The 19,210-nt window shown below is 58.3% G+C and overlaps 1 protein-coding gene across 1 annotated transcript in view; it reads right to left on the bottom strand.

Annotated features, from left to right (window-relative positions):
* Window positions 1-19,210, bottom strand: part of LOC311444398 (uncharacterized protein) — a 47,891-nt gene that overhangs the window by 13,663 nt on the left and 15,018 nt on the right. The window contains exons 3-9 of the mRNA XM_084535512.1: window positions 16,625-19,101; window positions 14,890-14,898; window positions 13,876-13,990; window positions 10,700-13,298; window positions 8,004-10,344; window positions 4,900-7,302; window positions 2,836-2,894 (exon numbers count right to left, since the gene is read on the bottom strand). Coding sequence (XP_084391638.1) covers window positions 2,836-2,894; window positions 4,900-7,302; window positions 8,004-10,344; window positions 10,700-13,298; window positions 13,876-13,990; window positions 14,890-14,898; window positions 16,625-19,101 — 10,003 coding nt within the window. The remainder of the gene's footprint in view (window positions 1-2,835; window positions 2,895-4,899; window positions 7,303-8,003; window positions 10,345-10,699; window positions 13,299-13,875; window positions 13,991-14,889; window positions 14,899-16,624; window positions 19,102-19,210) is intronic.

Raw genomic sequence — 19,210 nt, 5'->3', positions numbered from 1 at the left:
TTTGCCCGGAGACAGCAAAGGTGCATTTCTTTCTTCTGTTCTTTTTTTTTTTTAGGCAATAAAATAAAAACATGATTATACAAATCAATTTATCCTCCATTTTCTCCCAAATTAGATTAATTGAAACTCGCTCTACTCAGCTACAGGACTGACTCCCTACTGTGTTTTTAAAGGATGCTGTCTGACCTCTATTTTCTGAGCATGTGCAACCAGAGCTTGTCCGTGTTTCAGATCACAAAGGAACAATCCCTCTCTGTTGTCCCATAACAGTGTGCTCTGAATGCAGTGACGTACGAGACTGGAAGATGGTCCCTGCTTTACTGACCTCACCCTGAGTTTCGGCTGCTTCCAGGTGCTCGGAGGCACATGGGGTTTGTTTCGGTGGCAGGGCTATGCTGAGAAAAGACAGCACTGTTCCCTCTTCCAACTGACACGGAGACAGCACAGGAGAAATCAAAACATGGGTTTTTAGCCTTCTTTCCAGCTTAGGGTCAGTGCTGGGCTCCCGCCGGGACCAATTCAAACTTCAGCCTAAGCCGCCTTGCCTTTATTGCTATTTAATTTGGAGCAGGCAAATGCAGTTATGAGCACATATCTTTTTTTTTTTTTTTTCTCTTTTTTTTTTTTTTTTTTTTCCAGCTGCCTGTGCTCCCCAAGCAAATGGGTGTCAGAGAGGGACATGTATCAGCAGGACATGACCTGCCTGCACACGGGCTGACACCGGGGACAGCAACAGTGGGCAGGGCTGGGGCAGCTGCCCTTGCACCCTCCTCAGTAGCTGGGGGTTCACACACCAGATGTGGAAATGCATGGCAGAGCACGGGAACAGCACGGGGGGGACAGCTTGTTTGATCACCCTGGGCACTGAGCATTTGATAATTTTTCTCCTACTGTTTGATGTTTTAACACAGGTTTAGACTAAAAACACCTCCCTGATCTAAGCCTGGGGACTGAAGGCCACTGTCCCATGACCTGAGAAAAGGGCCCTGACACAGGTAGGTCTGCACTGCACCAGCGCCGTGCCTTGAGCTCTGGTGTGATGCTGGAGAAGGGAGCAGTAATGCTCTTCTGACAGGGCTCATTTGCCCTCTTCTCACAGCAAAACTATTACAGTGACTCTCAAGTGCTTCTGCGTTAACACGGTTTTCCAGTTAATTGTCATTTGAACTAGAGCATAAAGGGCTAGGAAGATTTTTCTTGATTAAAAAGTTTTCAGTGCTGGGGACTCAACAGACCTCTGAGAAAACTTTTCCAGCAATAGCCTTGTTTTAAAGCCCATGCTTGGTTTCTGGTAGGAATACATTTAGCTTTACATCAAATCCTCAATCCATTTTACCTTTGTTGGCCAGGAGAGGCTAATGACAAAGTTTAATTGCTGCAATGCTCATTACAATTATCATAAGTCTCTTAACTTTCTTTCTGCCAAGCTAAAAGACTGAGCTGAGCCAGGGAAAGACTCAGACACAACCAGCTGCCACCAGTGTTTAACTGCAAGCTTCGACACCGAAATCCAGGACCCGATGGATGGCACTATGGCATGGTCACATCCCAGGAGGCCACCAGGAACCAGAGAGCATGGGGACATGGTGACTCCCCCCTGCAGCCACACAGGGCCTGAGCCAGACAGCCAAGGCAGCACAGCACCCAAATTTCCTCCTGCTGCTGTAATCTTTTAGCATAGGAGTTATCCTGGAGCCAGTCTCCTCATACACAATAACCTGTGGCTGGGGTATTTGCAGAGGAAGGTGGTCCTCCAAGGTAAGTCCTTTCTTACCCTGACGGTCCTCCAGGAAGGGAGGACCTCCTTGAGGAGGACCTCTGCCCATGCCTAAGCACTAGGAGGGAAGACAGGAGAGGTGAAGGGCACTTGTTCAACATTTTCCATCATTGCTTTCTCCCTGTGGACCACAAAGAGCAAACTTCTCTGGGCCAGAGACAAGAGAAATAGATCAGGGGACGGGTGCTCATTTGGGAGGCCAGTCTTTGCTCTACTGCCAGGGCTTGTTATCTTTTTGATATTATGCACAAATCAGCAAAAACTCAGCCACGGTTTTGAGAGTGAGACCAGAGCTTGGGTCTCCTTCTAGGCTCCTTCCTGTTAGTCTCCTGACCCCTTAGATTTAATTTCGCCTTCCTTAGTCACTCTGCCCCATTGCCCAGCTCCAGGGAGCACAGACAGCTCTGCACCCGGACAAAGCAAGGAACCGCCCTGTGCTGGTGATGATGCTTCCCAAGGAATGCAGGACAGGGTCCAAACACCCAAACAAAACGAAGCTCAGTTAAATGGAGCAGGGGCACATTTCTCTAACAGGGCCTTTGGAGACCTGGAGCCTATCCACACAATCTCTGGCTGCCATAGAGGCTCATGCAGTGGTAGGACATGAGATGCTCAAGTCAGAGCAAGCAACACACTTCAGCAGCTGGTAAAAGGACTCACAATGATTTCCCCTGGCCTCTAAGCAGGGGTAGAAATCATGATACTGGACTCCAGATACGCAGAAATCGAGACAAAATGCTCAAAATGTGCTTTAGATAACAAGCCCGTCTATGTGAAGCATGTTTTCCAGTCCTTTAACCAGTCCTCACAACTCCATCTCCTCCCAGTTCCTGACTGTCCTTTTAGACACCAACACAAGACACCTTATCAAAGAGCTTTTGCATCACCATCAAACAGAGCTGACACAGAAACATCCCTTATTTCTGGCCCTTTGGCTGGGCAATTCTACCAGCAACCCCATCCTCAGAGCTGCCCACTGAGGACTTCCCAGCACTGAAAGCAACAAGGAAAGGAACAAAATCTTCACCCGACACATGCACGGAGAAGGATGCACTTACCCACTCGTTCCAGGTCTCTGGGTCTGAGAGAAGCGCCAGTCTGTGTTAGGCTGAGCTTGCTGCAGAGAAAATAGAAAAGAGTTTTAATACCTCTATTCTTGCCTTTGAAAATGAAAGGGAACCAATCCTGGATTATTTCAGCCTGGAATATCAGCGTATTCTTTTGAAGTAAAACAAATCAATTAGAACAAAGAAAAAAAAAACATTCCAACCCCCCCCGCCTTTTTCTTCTGAGTATTTCTGAACCAGCATGAATACTAAAAAAGCATGACAAAAACTATTCAGCAAATAATCTTCTGGAGCAGCTCAGGAAACCAGGCTGTGAAAGAAATGAAGCATGAAATAAACTGATAAGGGCATCAATCCAGCAGGAGGAATCATACCAAAGTAATGAGCTTGGAGGAGTGGGGGAGGCAGAGCTAATTGATATCTAGAAAGATGCTTTTAATGCCAGAAGGTAAAATGATAACAGACCTTCCTAATCTGTCCTTCTTCTGTCCTTAACAAGGCCTGCCTGAGATCTTGATTTCACACATTGTATTTGAATGACTTTTCCTAGATGCTGTAGCCTTGGAGCATTACAATATTTTTCTGTCCTCAGAGAAAAGAATGAACTTCCGACAGCAAAAAAAAAAAAAAAGATAGTATTTGTTTAGGAGGCACAATAAACTTCAGACACAGCAGCATACTTTACAACTTCATTAGTAAGCCTTGCATCACTTGCTGCTCCTGTTATTTTAGCATCAGACAATGGGCATTTTGTAAATAAGGAAGGACATGAAGCAGGCCTGCATATTCTTGTTTGAATCACGCCTTTGTGAAGAGCACTAAATAGCAGAACTGTTTGCTGTCTGGAAGACGCATACTTCCGAAAATCATAATCTTCTTAATTAACTCCAGAATGATAATACACTACCTGGAAAGGACAACACTTCTCTCAGTTACCTTAGGAAGGAGCAGATCACAGCCTATACAGTGGAACATCAGTTTTATAGGATTATTCTGCTTGTACATGCAATTACTAAGGCAAAGTGAAAACGGGTACAGCTGACCTAGATTTTTCTTCAGCAGATGTGATTTTACTAATTTCGCCACAGCTTTGATGATTCTCATGAAAGAATACATTAGAATAAATTACTGAGTCCCCTAGAATAAAGACGCCACTGCTACCCATGCTGCATGCAAATCACCCTGTTTGAACACTTGCCCTCCAGATTTTAGATCCACGTGTTTTTGCACACGCTGACACACAACCCCCCCCCCCTCCACTAGATAAGCCCTTCCCAATCTATTTTTTGAATTTCTGTTGCAATTACTACTTTCAAATTTAGGGCAGGCATTTATGACACAAAGTGACTTTACTTTTTATATCCCAAAGTTAAAAAAGCTACAGCTAAATGCAGTCACTTATATCTGTTTTTAGACATCCGAATACATATGGCTAAAGTTTTCAGAGCACGCCGCTGCCCAAGTCTCTGCAAGTCCAAGGGCACATAAGGTCACCAGAATCTTTGCAAAAAATGACACCGATTTCAGTGCCGAGCAGGGAACTCAACCCCTCACTTGAAACAACCAGGCTGGAAAGTAATCCCTTGCCAGAGCACCATCAGTAATTAATAACATTTGAGAGTCAAGAAGTGAGAAACATCCACAAAACACCTCTAAAATAGAGCAAAAGAAACACCGAGCAACTTTGCTTTCAGGTCACCTCCTGCCTCTGCTTCCATACGGTGGAGAGAATAAAGGGCTTAAACAGAATAAAGGATTTCAGCACCCACAACCCCACTTTCCCAAACGTGTCAGGAATCACTTTAAAAAGAAAAGAGCACGGACGGGGCCAAGACAAAGCTCTCAGGCTTTGATTTCACGGTGATGCCCAGCCCCTTCCCCCACCTCCAGCAGAGCCAAACCTTTCCCCTGCCACCTCCCAGGAGGGGACAGTCACACTCGTGCCCTGCAGCCACCTCCTGCAGCAGCAGGACAGCCCGAGAGCAGCCGGGCAGCCCGCATCGTGCTGATGGCTGCATGTAGCAAGGACAGTAAGAACCCCCCCCTATCTCTTACCCCATCGCAGGGACTTGCTAAGGTGCTGGCCACCTGCTCGTAGGCAGCCATGGTCTCCGCAGTGCTAGAATGGCTGAAAGGTTTCACAAAGAGGAAATCGCTCTGCTCAGACATGGGGGAGAAACAAGAGGTGTAATTCCGTCCCTGGGAGGTCAGGCCCGCTCCTCCCACATCCAGGTACTTGATGAAGCCATCTGGCTTCAGCTGCCCATGGAAATGGGAGGTGGGCTTGCGGGCAGACCCTCTACAGCAGCCCACAAAGGTCCAGCTGCCAGAGCCCGCTTTCAGACACCGGGCGGCCGCCACAGCAAACATCACACAGGACACGAGGGAAATGGACACCAGCGAGACGATGAGGTAAAGTGTTAGGTTGGTATCCTTAGGAGAAGATTTGGGGAGGTCCAAGGACTTGGCAAAGTCCTGCACGCCGTCTTCCTCTGGAGAAATGACTATCACCACAGAGGCCGAGAGGGACGGTGTCCCATTGTCCCTCACTTCGACCACCAGCCGGTGGGGGACTTCTGTGTCCCTGAGAGCCTCTGCGACCCTTATCTCCCCCGAGCGGCGTTCCACAAGGAAAGGCACAGCTTCAGCGGTCTCCTGCAGCTGGTAGGACAGCCAGGCATTATGGCCACTATCGGCGTCCACAGCTACAATTTTGGTAACCAGATAGCCGGGTTCTGCCACGGAGGGGATGGTTTGGTGGAAGGCAGAACCCTTGGGAACGGACGGGTAGACAATGGTGGGGGCGTTGTCATTCTGATCCAGGATGAACACGTGGACCACAGCAGTGCTGCTCAGAGCAGGAGACCCAGCATCTTTCACCTCCACGGGCACCTGGAACATCTTGTCCTGCTCATAGTCCAGAGCCCGCACAGTATAGATAGTACCGTTGTCTGGGTCTATTCGAAAATAGCTCGAGATAGGTATGTCTTGCATGCCACTGTCCAGGATGGAGTAAGACAGCCTGGCATTACTACCCTCATCAGGATCAGATGCCGACACTGAAAAGACAGATGTTCCAGGAAGAGAGTTTTCCTGAACATGAGCTGTATCGAAAGGGGTGGAGAAGTTTGGTGCATTATCATTAATGTCAGCAATTTGGAGATAGAAGGTTTTTTGTGTGGCCCTGGGTGGGGACCCTGAATCTGTAGCCCTCACAGTGATGTTGTATCCACTGGCCTTCTCCCGATCAAGGGGACCATTTGTGACCAGTGAGAAATGCTCTTTAAAAGACGACACCAGTTTAAATGGGAGCTCTTTTGCTATCTGCAGACGGACCTGCCCGTTGTCACCAGAATCACTGTCCTTGACACCAATAAGGGCAATCACCGTTCCTGGGGTCGCATCCTCCTGCACTGGGCTGGAGAGCGAGGTCAGGACAATCTCTGGGCTGTTATCATTGATATCAATTAATTCCACTCGCAGGTGACAGTGTCCTTCCATGGCCGGGGACCCCTTGTCCCGGGCTCGAACCGCAATCTCGTAAGCACTGGATTCCTCATAATCCAGCGGGGCTTTGGTTCTGATCTCCCCTGTCCGGGGATCTAAGGTGAACAGCCTGGTGAATTTACCAGGTGCGTTATTGCTGGTTTTGAAAGAATACTCCACATCCCCGTTGGGACCCTCATCCAGGTCGGTGACATTCAGCTTGGTGACCAGAGTGCCCACCGGCACGTTCTCCTCCAGATATACCTTGGATATGGGCGGGTCGCAAACAGGAGGATTGTCATTTGCATCCAGGATGTGGATGGTGACCTTAGCAGTGCCAGATTTCACCGGATTCCCTCCGTCCAGGGCTGTCAGTGTTAGGTGATGAACAGCCACTTTTTCTCTATCCAGTGCTTTTTCGAGTACAATCTCAGGCATTTTAACGCCATCCCCTCTCACGTTGATACTCAGGGCAAAATGCTCGCTGGGGCTGAGCTCATAGGTGGAGATGGAGTTGGAGCCCATATCCGGGTCTTCTGCCACCTCCAGTGGCAGCCGAGTCCCGGGGTTGGCCACCTCAGTGATCTCCAAGACCACCACCGGCTTGGGGAACTGCGGCGCGTTGTCGTTGACATCGAGGACGTCCACCTCGACGCGGTGGAGCTGGAGGGGATTCTCCAGGACGAGCTGGAGGTGCAGCGAGCACTCGGGGCTCTGCCCGCACAACGCCTCGCGGTCCAGCCGGCTGTCGAGGAGCAGCACGCCCGCCACCAGGTCCACCTGGAAGTGCCGCCGCTCACCCTCGCTCACCAGGCGCAGGTTGCGAGCTGCCAGGCTCCGCACCTCCACCCCCAGGTCCTTGGCCACGTCGCCCACCGGCGAGCCCGGCTCTCGGTCCTCGGGCACGGAGTAACGGAGCTGGGCGCTGCCGGGCGGCTGCAGGCTGGAGAAGGCTGCGAGTAGCAGCGGGAGCTGCCATTGCAGAGCCCGGCCCCTCGGCATGCCGAGCCGGCTGAGCGAGCCGGGAGGAAGCGGCTCCGAGCAGCCTCCCCACGCTGCCGGTCCCGGGAACCGCCGCCGCCGCCGCCGGAGCCCCCGCGCCCCGGCTGGATCCGAGCGCGCTGCGCCGGGGCGAAGCCGCCGCCGGAGCCACGGGAACGGGGCAGGGTGGGAGGAAGGGAGGAAGGGAGGGAGAGAGGGAGGAAGGGGGGGAGGAAGGGGACGGGGGGGCGGCTGCAGCCCGGCCGGCTGAGCGGCTCCCCGGCACACAGAAGGCGCACAAAGTCGGCGAGCGGAGGGGATGGACCGAGTGACAATTCTACGTCTCTCAACAGCCCCCTCCTCCTCCTCCTCCCTCGCTCCCTCCTCCTCTCCCTCCTCCACCGCCTTCCCCAAAATACGCACGGAGCTGCCTCCCCCCCCTCCCCGCTCCCGCCGCCGCCTCCACTCCGCCCCCGCCGCGCCGGGAGGGCGCCGGGGATTCCCGGCACCGGGAACCGGGGACTCCCGGCAGCTGAGAGCGGGCACCGGCCGCCAAAATCCACCCTCCCAGCACCCCCCCCAAGCGGCCAGGGGGGCCGCGTCCCGAGCTGGGGGGGCGGGGGAGATCCAAGCCCCGCAGGTACCGGGGCTGCCGTGGGGCTGGGGACGGCGCTGCCCGCTCCCAAGCTCACCTCGCTGGGCTCCGGCGGGTTCGCACCGGCTGCACCCACGGAGGGTTTCACAAACACGAATTCGCTGATGTCAGAGACGGGCGAAAAGCAGGAGCGGTAACGCGGGGCAGGGGGTGCCGTGGCTGTCACCTGGACGCCCATCACCGTGTCCCCTTGCTTGGGCTCGTAGTGCAAGTGCCCAAAAATGTGGCTGGGAGGGGGATGAAGCGTGGCCACGCTCTCCACGCAGCAGCCCTGGGTGGTGGGCACGGGGCCCCGCCGCAGACACCGCACACCCAGCACCGCCAGTCCCACCAGTGAGACAGTGGAGATGAGCACCAGGGAAACAATCAGATAAAGCGTGATGGTAGGCAAGCCCCCGCCGTCTGTGCCCTGAGCCTCGGAGCCCTGCAGGGCCTCGGGGCCCCGCTCCTCCACCAGCACCACCAGTGTGACAGCTGTGGAGAGTGGGGGCTCCCCGGCGTCCCGGACCACCACCAGCAGTTCATGTGCAGAAGCATCCGTCTCCTGCAGGGCCCGGGTGATCCGGATCTCCCCAGAGCGCAGGGCCACGCTGAAGAGCCCCGGCTCAGTGGCTTCCACGAGGTGGTAGGAGAGCCAGGCATTGCGCCCCGAGTCCGCATCAATGGCCACCACCTTGGTGATGAGAGCAGGAGGGGCAGTGGAGGGGGAGATTCGCAACTGGGTGGTGGAGTCCTCCCCGACCCTGGGGAAATGCACCCGTGGGGCGTTGTCATTCTGGTCCGCGATAAAAACGTGAACCAATGTCCTGTTCCTCAGGGCCGGGGAGCCACCATCAGAGACCTCTACGTGGAACTGGAGATAGGTGGTTTGCTCATAGTCAAAGGGGAGTTTGGTTGAGATCTGGCCATTTGTGGGGTGTATGGAGAGGTAGCGAGTTGGATCCAGGCCTGGATCTGTCCCACCAGCTCGCAGGATGGAGTAGGAGAGGCGGGAGTTCTGCTCCGAGTCGGGGTCAACAGCAGAGATGGTAACCAGCACGCTGCCCACCGGGTTGTTTTCTGCCACCAGCACTTCATAGGATGCTTGCTCGAACTGGGGCGCGTTGTCATTGACATCTGCCAGGGCAATGGGCAAGATGGTGTGGCGGGAGAGTGGGGGACTGCCCAGATCCGAGGCTGAGACAGTGACGTTGTAGTAGGCAACGTGCTCCCGGTCCAACCGGCTGCTGGTTAGCAGTGAGTACTGGTGCTCGTAGTCCTTGCGTAGCTTGAAGGGAAGATCTGGAGACACATGACATTGGACCTTGCCCTGCTCACCGGAGTCCCTGTCTCTGACGTGTATGACAGCCACCACTGTGCCTGGTGGTGCATCCTCACTCAGGGAGCTGGAGAAGGAAGTAAGAATGACCTCGGGGGCATTGTCATTCACATCAGTGATTTCCACCACCACGCTGCAGTGCTCTTCCATCGTGGGCGACCCCATGTCCTTGGCTTCCACTTCGATCTCATACACTGTTGCCTCCTCAAAGTCCAGATTGCCCTGGACACGGATCTCCCCAGTTTGCTCGTCAATGGCAAAGATCTGGCGTAAGGCAGCTGAGTTGTGGCTGCTGAGGGAGTAGCGGATGTCTCCGTTGGGCCCTTCATCCACATCAGTGGCATTTAGCTTCACCACGAGGGTGCCGAGCGGCGAGTTCTCCACCAAGCGGGCTCCATATGATGGTCTGTCAAAGACCGGGTGGTTGTCATTGGCATCCAGGACCTGAATAGTGATGTGCATCTTACTGGACTTGGGAGGGGAGCCCCCGTCCTCGGCGGTCAGGACAAGGCGGTGGAAAGCTCTGAGTTCCCGGTCCAGGGCTCTCTCCAGTACTAGCTCGGGGAACTTCCCACCATCTGTGCGAGCCTTCACATTGAGGTTGAAATTCTCGTTGGCACTCAGGTGGTAGGTCTGCAAGGTGTTGGTGCCCACATCGGGGTCCTGGGCAGGCTGGATGGGGAAGCGGGCACCCAGGGACGCCAGCTCGTAGATGCGCAAGGACACGTCATCGCTGGGGAACTCCGGGGGGTTGTCGTTGATATCCAGGATCTCCACCTCGATGCGGTAAAACTCCACGGGATTCTCAATGGCGAGTTTCAGGTGGAGGAAGCAGCGGGCGTTCTGCCCGCAGAGCTGCTCCCGGTCTATCCGCTCACTGACCATTATAACCCCAGTGTTCACATTGACCGAGAAGTACTGGGAATCCGAATCGGACAGTACCTGCAGATTAGCTGCCGCCAGTTTCGCCACATCGGTGCCCAGGTCCTTCGCGATATTGCCCACGAAGGCGCCCCGGGTGAGCTCCTCCGGGATGGTGTAGCGGATCTGGGCTGAGGAGCTGTGCAAGAACAAACAGAAAGAGAAGACGCGGGGCAGCCCCAGGCACCGGCCCGCCTTCCCTGCCCCCAGCATCCTGGCCGGCGGCCGGGGAGCGATGCCCTCGGCGGAGGCCGCCCGCGCTGCGGGGCCGCGCTCAGCGCTCACCGCTCCCATTCATTGTTTGGGGCGGCCGCGGCTCGACGGGGGGGGCGCCGCGCAGCCGCCCTGCCATTGGCTCCGAGTGCCTCGGCGCTCCGCCAATCGCCGCGCTCCTTCCCCAGGACAGCAACACCGGCACCAATCGCGGCGCGCAACGGCTGCCGAGCGGCGCGAACCCGAGCGACGGCGGCCGCCGCCCCCCCCGCGCCCCTCACGTCGGGGCGGGGGGACAAAGGCGGCCCCCGCCCCGCCGAGCCCCGAGGGAGCGGCCCCGGGGGGCGGCGCCGTCCGGCCCCGGCCCGGCACCGCAATCCCCCGGCCCCGGGGCGCTCACCTGGCCGGGGTCCTGCAGGGTGCCGGTAGCGGAGAGGAAAGCCCCGGTTTCCCTCGGGAGGGTGGCGGGGGGCGGGCAGGGGCGCAGGAAGGTGAAGTCGCTCCGGTCGGAGCCGGGAGAGAAGCAGGTGCCGTAGCACTGGCTCTGGGAGTCGGTGGGCCGCAGGGTGACCTCCATGTACTTGAGGGTGCCGTCGGAGCTGAGCTGCAGCTTCGGGCTGGAGTGCTTGAAGAAGTCCCGGGACGGTGACTCACTCAGCCAGCAGCAGCAGGGCGAGGCGGCGGCACGGCCCCTGCGGCGCAGGCACCGGGCAGCAAGGAGGGTGACGGTGGCAAGTGCCACGGTGCTAACGGCTGCCAGTGCGATGATCAGGTAGAGGGTCAGGTCCGGCTTCTCCTTGGTACCAGCCAGGAAATCCCGAGGCTTGTAGCTCTCCTCCAGGGTCTCCTCCTCCAGGGCCACGCTGATGGTGACAGTGGTGGAGAGAGGTGGCTCGCCGTTGTCAGACACCAGGACGAGGACCTGCTGCGCCGCCACGTCGGTGTCCCGCAGGTTGCGTGCCGTCCGCACCTCCCCGGTGTACAGGGACACGTGGAACAAGGAGGGGTCGGTGGACTGAGGCAGCAGGCGGTATGAGAGCCAGGCGTTGTACCCAGCATCTGCATCCACCGCTGTCACCTTGGTCACCAGGTAGCCTGGTGGGGCAGACAGCGGGACCCTCTGGGGTGCTGGGACATCGCCATCGCTGGCTGGGTGCAGGATGGTGGGGGGGTGGTCGTTCTGGTCCAGCACAAAGATGTAGACTGTAACGTTGGCACGGAGAGGGGGGGACCCCGAGTCTCGCACGGCCACCGAGACCGGCAGAACCTGCAGCAGCTCAAAGTCGAAGGTGCGCTGAGCATAGAGGTTGCCATTGTCGGGGTTGATGTGGACATAGGAAGAGGCAGGGGCACCCTGCACGTGGCCACCCTCTATGGAATAAACAAGACGGGAGTTGTCCCCGTCATCGGGGTCGGAAGCGGAGACCGTGCAGAGCAGGGAGCCTGGCGGGCTGTTCTCCGGGAGGAAGGCATCGTAGGAGGGCTGCAGAAAGCGTGGTGGATTGTCATTCACGTCGGATATGTTGAGGAGTAGCATGAGCCTTGTGGTGAGGGGAGGAGACCCTCCATCATGGGCGGTCAGCTCCACTGTGTACTGCAAGGTGGACTCTCGATCCAGGTACTCCCGGGTGACCAGGGAGTAGTGGTTCTGCAGGGACCTGATGGCAAATGGCACATTGGGGGAGATTTCCAGGTTCACAACCCCGTTGGCCCCTGAGTCTCGGTCCCGCACGTTGAAGAGCCCCACGACGGTCTCCAGTGGGGTGTCTTCTGGCACTGGGTTCAGCAGGGAGGTGAGCAGCACCTCCGGGGGGTTGTCGTTGGCATCCTCCACCTCTACCCGCAGCACGCAGTGCCCCTCCATCTCCGGCACACCACCATCGCGGGCTCGCACGTGGATCTCGTAGAAGGGTGATTCCTCAAAGTCCAGCGCCCCACTCACCCGCACCTCACCACTGTGGGGGTCCAGGGCAAAGAGCCTCCGGACTGTGTCGGAGGTGTGCACCCCAAAGGAGTACTGTGTCTCCCCATTTGGGCCTTCATCAGGGTCCGACGCATTGAGCCGGAGGAGCAGGGCCCCCACAGGTGTGTTTTCCAGGACTTGCACCTTGTATGTGGCACGGTCAAAAGTGGGTGCGTTGTCATTGATGTCCTGGACCTGGACTGTTATCTGCGCTGTGCCAGAGCGGGATGGGCTGCCCCCGTCCACGGCCGTCAGCACCAGCTGCAGTTCTGGCTGCTCTTCCCGGTCCAGGGCACGCTCCAGCACCAGCTCCGGGAAGAGTTTGCCATCCTGCAGCTGTTTGACGTCCAGGGAGAAGTGGGAGTTGGGGCTCAGCCGGTAGGAGCCCACGGCGTTGGTGCCCACGTCGGGGTCCTGCGCGCTCTCCAAGGGGAAGCGCGCAGCCACTGCGGCGGACTCGGCGATGCGCAGGCTGCGGTGGGCGGTGGGGAAGCTGGGGGAGTTGTCATTCACGTCCAGGATCTCCACTTCGAGGCGGAAGAGCTGCAGGGGATTCTCTGTCACCACCTGCACTGACAGCACGCAGCTGGCAGCAGCTCCACACAAGCGCTCCCGGTCCAGCCGCTCGCTCACCACCAGCGCGCCGGTGTCCAGGCGCACGGCGAAGTGGCGCAGGTTCTCCTCCGAGCCCAGGCGCAGCCTGCGGCCTGGCAGCTCCTCCACCTTCAAGCCCAGGTCCTGGGCCATGTTCCCCACCACGGTCCCCACCTCTGACTCCTCAACCACCGAGTAGCGGATCTGCCCGGAGACCCAGCCCCAGCCGCAGAGCGAAAACAAACTCAGTACTTGCCATTTCCAGGCGGGTCGCTGGAGGCTGATGCTCTCCATGTTCACACGCATCTGGCCCAAGGCCGGACCTGGGACACAACCAGCACCAGGGAGCTGCTAAAAATCCCCAGGTCTCTCTTCCACAGCTCGGGAAGCAGCTCCGGGGCTGTAGCAGGCTGTAGCTCTGGCTGCCAGCATCCGAGCGGAGGGGGTGGGCTGGGGGAGGGGAGCTGAATCACAGCCCCAGCGTGAAGGGGGGGGTGGGGTGGGGGGAGCAGCAGATCCCCCCGCTTCAGATCAGCACCCAATTGGCCGAGAGCTCCATCCCCGCTCACCCAATGGGGGCTCCGTGGAGCTGCGGGAAGCGGGGGCCCGAGCCCGCGTCAGCGGGGCTGCCACCCCCGGCCTCCAGCCTGAGTCACTTGCTCCGGCAGCTCGCTTCCCGTTCTCTGGGAAACTGCACGTCCTGGAAGCCCGCTAGGTACAAGCCCTCCCTGTTCCCTCCCGCTCCCACAATGGTGGCTTCACATCGCGCCCGCAGACAAAGGGCAGCTGTAGGGAACGCGGGCCAAAGGACTTTTCATGCCCTATGAAAAGGTGCTTGTTTGAGCCCCGAGGTGCCAGGGGCTCTTCTCCCGCCCCTTCTCTCCCCAGCAAATGCTTTGCCCGTTCGGTTGGTGCCCGCAGCCAGCATCAGCCCTGCAAGCGAGGCTGACACCGGGGCCACCACCAGCCGGGAGGGCTCGCACCAAGGGATGCCCACGGCTGCCAGCCCCTGGGGCTGTCAGAGGCAGGGATCAGAGGGGAGGCCAGAGCCTGAAGACAAGTGCTGGCCATGCCCACCTGCCCAGGCACCCCTTCCCTGACCTGACCCCAGGACGAGGTAAATCTCCGCAGTGCCCAAGTCGCTGTGAACGCACAGAGCCAGCCGACAACCCCCCAGGTTGCCCCCAGATCGCAGCATTAGGCCAAGATATTAGACGGGGAAGGAAGCCCAGGCCTCGCACCTGGCTGACACAGGCATCGAAGCTCCGCAGAGGTCTCAGCCCCTGTCGGGGGGCAGCACCTGGGACCCCCTGACCTCCCCTGGGTGCACCCAGAGCCTGTGGGGCTGAGGAGGGGGGGGGGCGGCTCCGACCCTGCCGGACCCCCCCGCCTGTGCCCCCAGGGGCCTCGGGGACGGGGCCGAGGCTGGTCCCGGTGCCCAGCGCCCCGCCGTCGAGGGAGCCTGGGCTCAGCCTCCGTCCCAGCCCCCCCCCTCCGCGGCCCCTCCCGTCCCGTTCCCAGAGCCACGGGGCGGGACGGCCTGCTGCCAATCAGGGAGAGACTCCCCAGTCCTGGCTCCTGATTGGCGCAGAGCGCCGCCCAGGTCCCGCCTACTGCCCGCTCCGCGGTGGGGGAGAAGCTCTTAAAGGGCCAGCACAGCAAAACGCTGGACGAGCCGCTTCCCCGCCGCGCAGCCCGCTCGACCCCGAGGGCTCCCGACGGTGCCACTCGCCGTGACCGTGGCCCTGCCGTGTGCCCTGTCCCCACCCCGGACGGGGTAATGGGGGCACAGACACTGCCACCAGCACTGTGGGGCGCTGCTGCCGCGGGCAGGGGTCTGGTGAAGCCCACACGGCCCCGGGGGGATCCACTTACAGGGTCCCAGGAGGATGGAGCAAGTGGCAGGCAGCTCACCTGGGGGATCTGGGGGACCACGACAAGCCAAGAGGGGAACGGGGTGTCAGGGACGGAGGAGGAGGTGCCCCCATTCCAGGGCTCCGACACAGCCAGATGAAGGGAGCAGGGTGGGATCCTGCATGGCATGAGACAGCGCCTGCCCCGGACAGGGCCAGCACTGAGGCTGGTCCCTGGTGGGCTGCACCGTCCCCACCGCAGCAGTTTTGGGGGCTGGCTGCTGCCCTGCAGGGGTGCAAAGCCTTGGTGGGCACGACACAGTCCACAGCAGTGGGTTGGATCTGTTACCACAAAGCCTGAAAATCCACAGCCCGATGCTGGCCCAGCTGGTTTCTGGCAGCACTGGGGGGCTGGGGAGCTTCCCCCCTGCCTGTTACCACCTGGGTGATCCCCATCCCCAAGCTCAAATCATTTACTGCCCACCTCCCCTCCCCTAGCTTCTTGCCAGAAGCCTGGGAGAGGAGGGGGGACACACATCCTTGTCCCCAGCTGCAACACAACCTGCACAAAGGGAGAGGAACACTTGCTCTGGCAGCTGCCGCAGCCGTTCCTGCCTGCTGCAGATAAGTGCTGAGTGTGAGCAGCGACGCAAGAGGAGAAAAAAAAATAATAAAAGGCATAAAATAACTCTGGGAGGTTTCTGCTTCTGCCTGTGATTCAGCTGCAGTGAGCAGGCAGCACACACAGCACTGTGCCTGTGCACAGCTTCTGCTGCATCTCATTCCCTTCTGCCCTGACGAACCACTTGATCCTACTCACAGCCTCCCAGGAGGGGACACAAGACCGGCACCAACCACCTTGGAAACCCATCAGATCCCCCCACCTCTACTGGATCCACCACCCGGCCTCATCCCTGAGGATCACAGCATTCCCGTAATTGAAAGCTCTCAAATTAAGCTGCACAATTCCCACCAGGGAAGAAGCACAGGAGCTGCCTGCCATGCGCAAGCATTTTCCTGTCTGCAGTTTATTCAGCCTAGACATTCGACATCACCCTGAGACAGCATTATTACAAACTGCAATAGGGCTGCTAAAGCAAGACCTGGATGGTGCGCTCACCAACCAGCATCCAGCTCAGAGGAGCCCTGAGAGCAGCTGTGGAAGCCTGCAGCCCTACCCCACCGCCCCGAGACAAGCATCCTCACAGTGCTTAAATGGAAATAAAACCGGAACAATAAGGAGTCAAAGTGAGACACGGACAGGAGGGACAGCTCTACAGCCACAATTGGGGAATAGCATCATCATTCAGCTTTGAGTGCTACATGGTGGGATGCGACGTGCTGGTGCCCCACAAGCAGCTGGTGGCTTGCAGCCCACCTCTGCTGTCCCACACCGGGGCACAGCGCAGAGGGTCTGCGGGCCCCCTTTGATGCCTGGACCTGCAAGGACTCAGTTCTTGTTTTAAACAGGGAAGGAAAACCCACGAGCAACAGACTTTCTGTAAATGGTTGCAATCTGACCTTGGCCTCCACCGGCTAGACATGCAAGGCGTACCCAAAACTGCATCCAAAAGACACATGCTCACTACCCGGAATGAACAGACTAACTTGACCCCGCTCACCGCAGTGCAAATGTCATCGACGCACAGGATGGCTCATTCGATTTTGAAGAAGTCAACCTCCCTTTAGAGACACGGCGCAACTGGATATCCCTCCCCAAGCCCCAATCTGCTGCCATGGGCACATAGCATGGACCAGCGCAGCACTGGGACATGCCCAGAAAGGGGCTACATTACCTCGGTGGGTGTGGGGAGCCGGCTGGTGGTGCCCACAATCTGGTGGTATGGTCCTGGCTCACCATTCCTCATGGTGTTCTGGCGGCTCCCCAGCGGGCTGGAAGTGAAGGGTTTTTTACACAGGAGATCACTCTGTCGAGAGTCCGTGGTGAGATAGACCTGGTGGTAGAAGTTGGGCGGCATGAAACCACCTCGCACCGCATCAACGTGGTGGAAGGGCCCTGGTGTCCTGTACAGGGTGCTCCTGGAGCTGTTGAACAGCTCCTTTGACTGCCTCCACTTGTAGCACTTGAAGATGCCCACCGACACTATGGTGATGAAGAAAGCAGCTGAGACCAAAATCACAGCCAAGATGAGATAGAAAGTCACGTGCCTCCTGGGGTCGTGTGCAGGCACCATGTCAGTGAGGTCGGTGAGCGCCTCCTTGACCCTCTCAGCCACGGAGATGGAGACAGTGGCACTGGCAGACAGTGCAGGCTCCCCATGGTCCTTCAGCAGGATGACCAACGTATGCTGAGGAGCCTCATCCTCCTGGAGCTGGCGGGTTGTGAAGATCTCCCCACTGTGCAGCCCAACTGAGAAGAGGGTTGGGTCAGTGGCCTGCAACAGGGTGTAGGAGATCCAGGCATTGTACCCTGCATCTGCGTCCACCGCCACCACCTTGGTGACCATGTGGCCCGCAGGAGTACCTGGTGCCACCACATCAGTATAGGAAGAGGTGGAGTTGGGGAGAGGGTACAGCACAGTGGGGGCATTGTCGTTGAGGTCAGTGACAAACACACTGACCGAGAGGTTGGTGGCCAGAGGTGGAGAGCCACCATCCTGGACCTGCACTGTCATGCTGAACTCCACCTGGTCCTCATGGTCCAGGGAGGTCAGCAGATAGAGGGTGCCACTCTCCCGGTTGATGGAGAAGAGATGACCCACAGTGGTGTCACCCTGCAGGAGGGAATAGGTGAGGTGGCCGTTGCGCCCCAGGTCAGGGTCTGTGGCGCTCACGTTAAGAATGGGGATGCCGGGCACGTTGTTCTCCAGCACGTACACATCACAGAAGTCCTGGGAAGACTTGGGTGCGTTGTCATTAACATCTGACACCCGCACCAGAATCTGTTTTACCACAGACAAGGGTGGTGAGCCCGAGTCCCTGGCTGTGACAGTGATGTTGTACTCAGATGCCTCTTCCCGGTCCAGAGCTGCTTTGGTTTTCAATGTGTAATAATTTTTGAGAGAGGAGCTGAGCGTGAATGGGATCCCAGGGGAAATAAAGCAGTTCACCAGACCGTTGTCTCGGGAGTCCAAGTCTGTTACACTCAGAAGAGCTACAACCGTCCCTGGGGCAGCGTCCTCAGGCACAGGGCTGTACACAGAAGTCACCGTCACTTCTGGAGCGTTATCATTCACATCCACGACTTCCACCAGCACTTTGCAATGAGCAACGCCAGGAACAGCACCCTTGTCCTTAGCCTGTAAGTAAACCTCGTGCAGCTTTGTTTCCTCATAGTCCAGCTGCCCCTTGACCCTCAGCTCCCCTGTGGCTGAGTCCAGAGCAAAGAGCTCTCGTACCTTGGCTGGCGTGTGGCTGCTGAAGGAGTAGATGATGTCTCCGTTGGGCCCATCGTCCAGGTCGTAGGCACTGATCTTGGCGACCAGGGTGCCACTGGGAGTGTTTTCCCTCACGCTTGCCTTGTAGGTGGACTGGTTGAAGACCGGGGCATTATCGTTCGAGTCCACGACGTCGATGTGGATCTGCACGTGGGCCGAGCGTGGCGGGCTGCCTCCATCCAGCGCAGTCAAGACCAAGTGCAGCTCCCGCTGCTCCTCCCTGTCCAGCTCCTTCTCTAGCACCAGCTCGGCGTACTTGCTGCCATCCCCCCTCGTCTGCACATCCAGCACGAAGTGAGGGTTGGCACTCAGCTGGTAGGTCTGCAAAGAGTTAATCCCCACATCGGGGTCTTGCGCGCTCTCTAGCGGGAAGCGCGCCCCGGCCGCCACCGACTCGCTGATTTCCAGCCTCGCCTGGCCGCTGGGAAAAACCGGGTCGTTGTCGTTGATGTCCTGTATCTCCACGGCGCCGCTGTACAGCTCCAGCGGTTTCTCCAGCACGATCTCAAAGCTCAGGGAGCAGGGGGAGAGCGCTCCGCACAGCTCCTCGCGGTCGATCCGCTCGCTCACCAGCAGCGCGCCGCTCCCGGGATCCACCGCGAAGAACCTCCTGCTGCCGCCGGACACCACCCGCGGCCGGCGCCCAGGGAGCCGCGCCGGGTCCAGCGCCAGGTCGGCCGCCACGTTCCCCACGGCGGAGCCTCTCCGCGCCTCCTCGGGAATCGCATAGCGGATGGCGGCGGAAGCCCAGGAGGAAGCGCCGAGCAAAAGCCAGAGGCTCAGTACCTTCCCCGTCGTCACCCCGCGGCTCCGTGCGGCGACGCCGTTCATCGCACAGGACGGCAGCGCTCCCCGCCTGGCCCCCCCTAGAAATCCTCAGCTCGCCCCTTCCTGCCGCTGCCCGGCGCCCCGGGACGCGGCGTGCGGCGGGGAGAGGGGCATTGCTCGGCGGCACGGCACTGACTCACTCCCCGGCTCGCTCTC

Source organism: Aythya ferina (assembly GCF_964211825.1).
Source record: "Aythya ferina genome assembly, chromosome: 14".
NCBI lineage: Eukaryota > Metazoa > Chordata > Aves > Anseriformes > Anatidae > Aythya > Aythya ferina.
The sequence above is the reverse complement of the archived record's forward strand: the minus strand, read 5'-3'. Positions and strand labels throughout refer to the sequence as shown.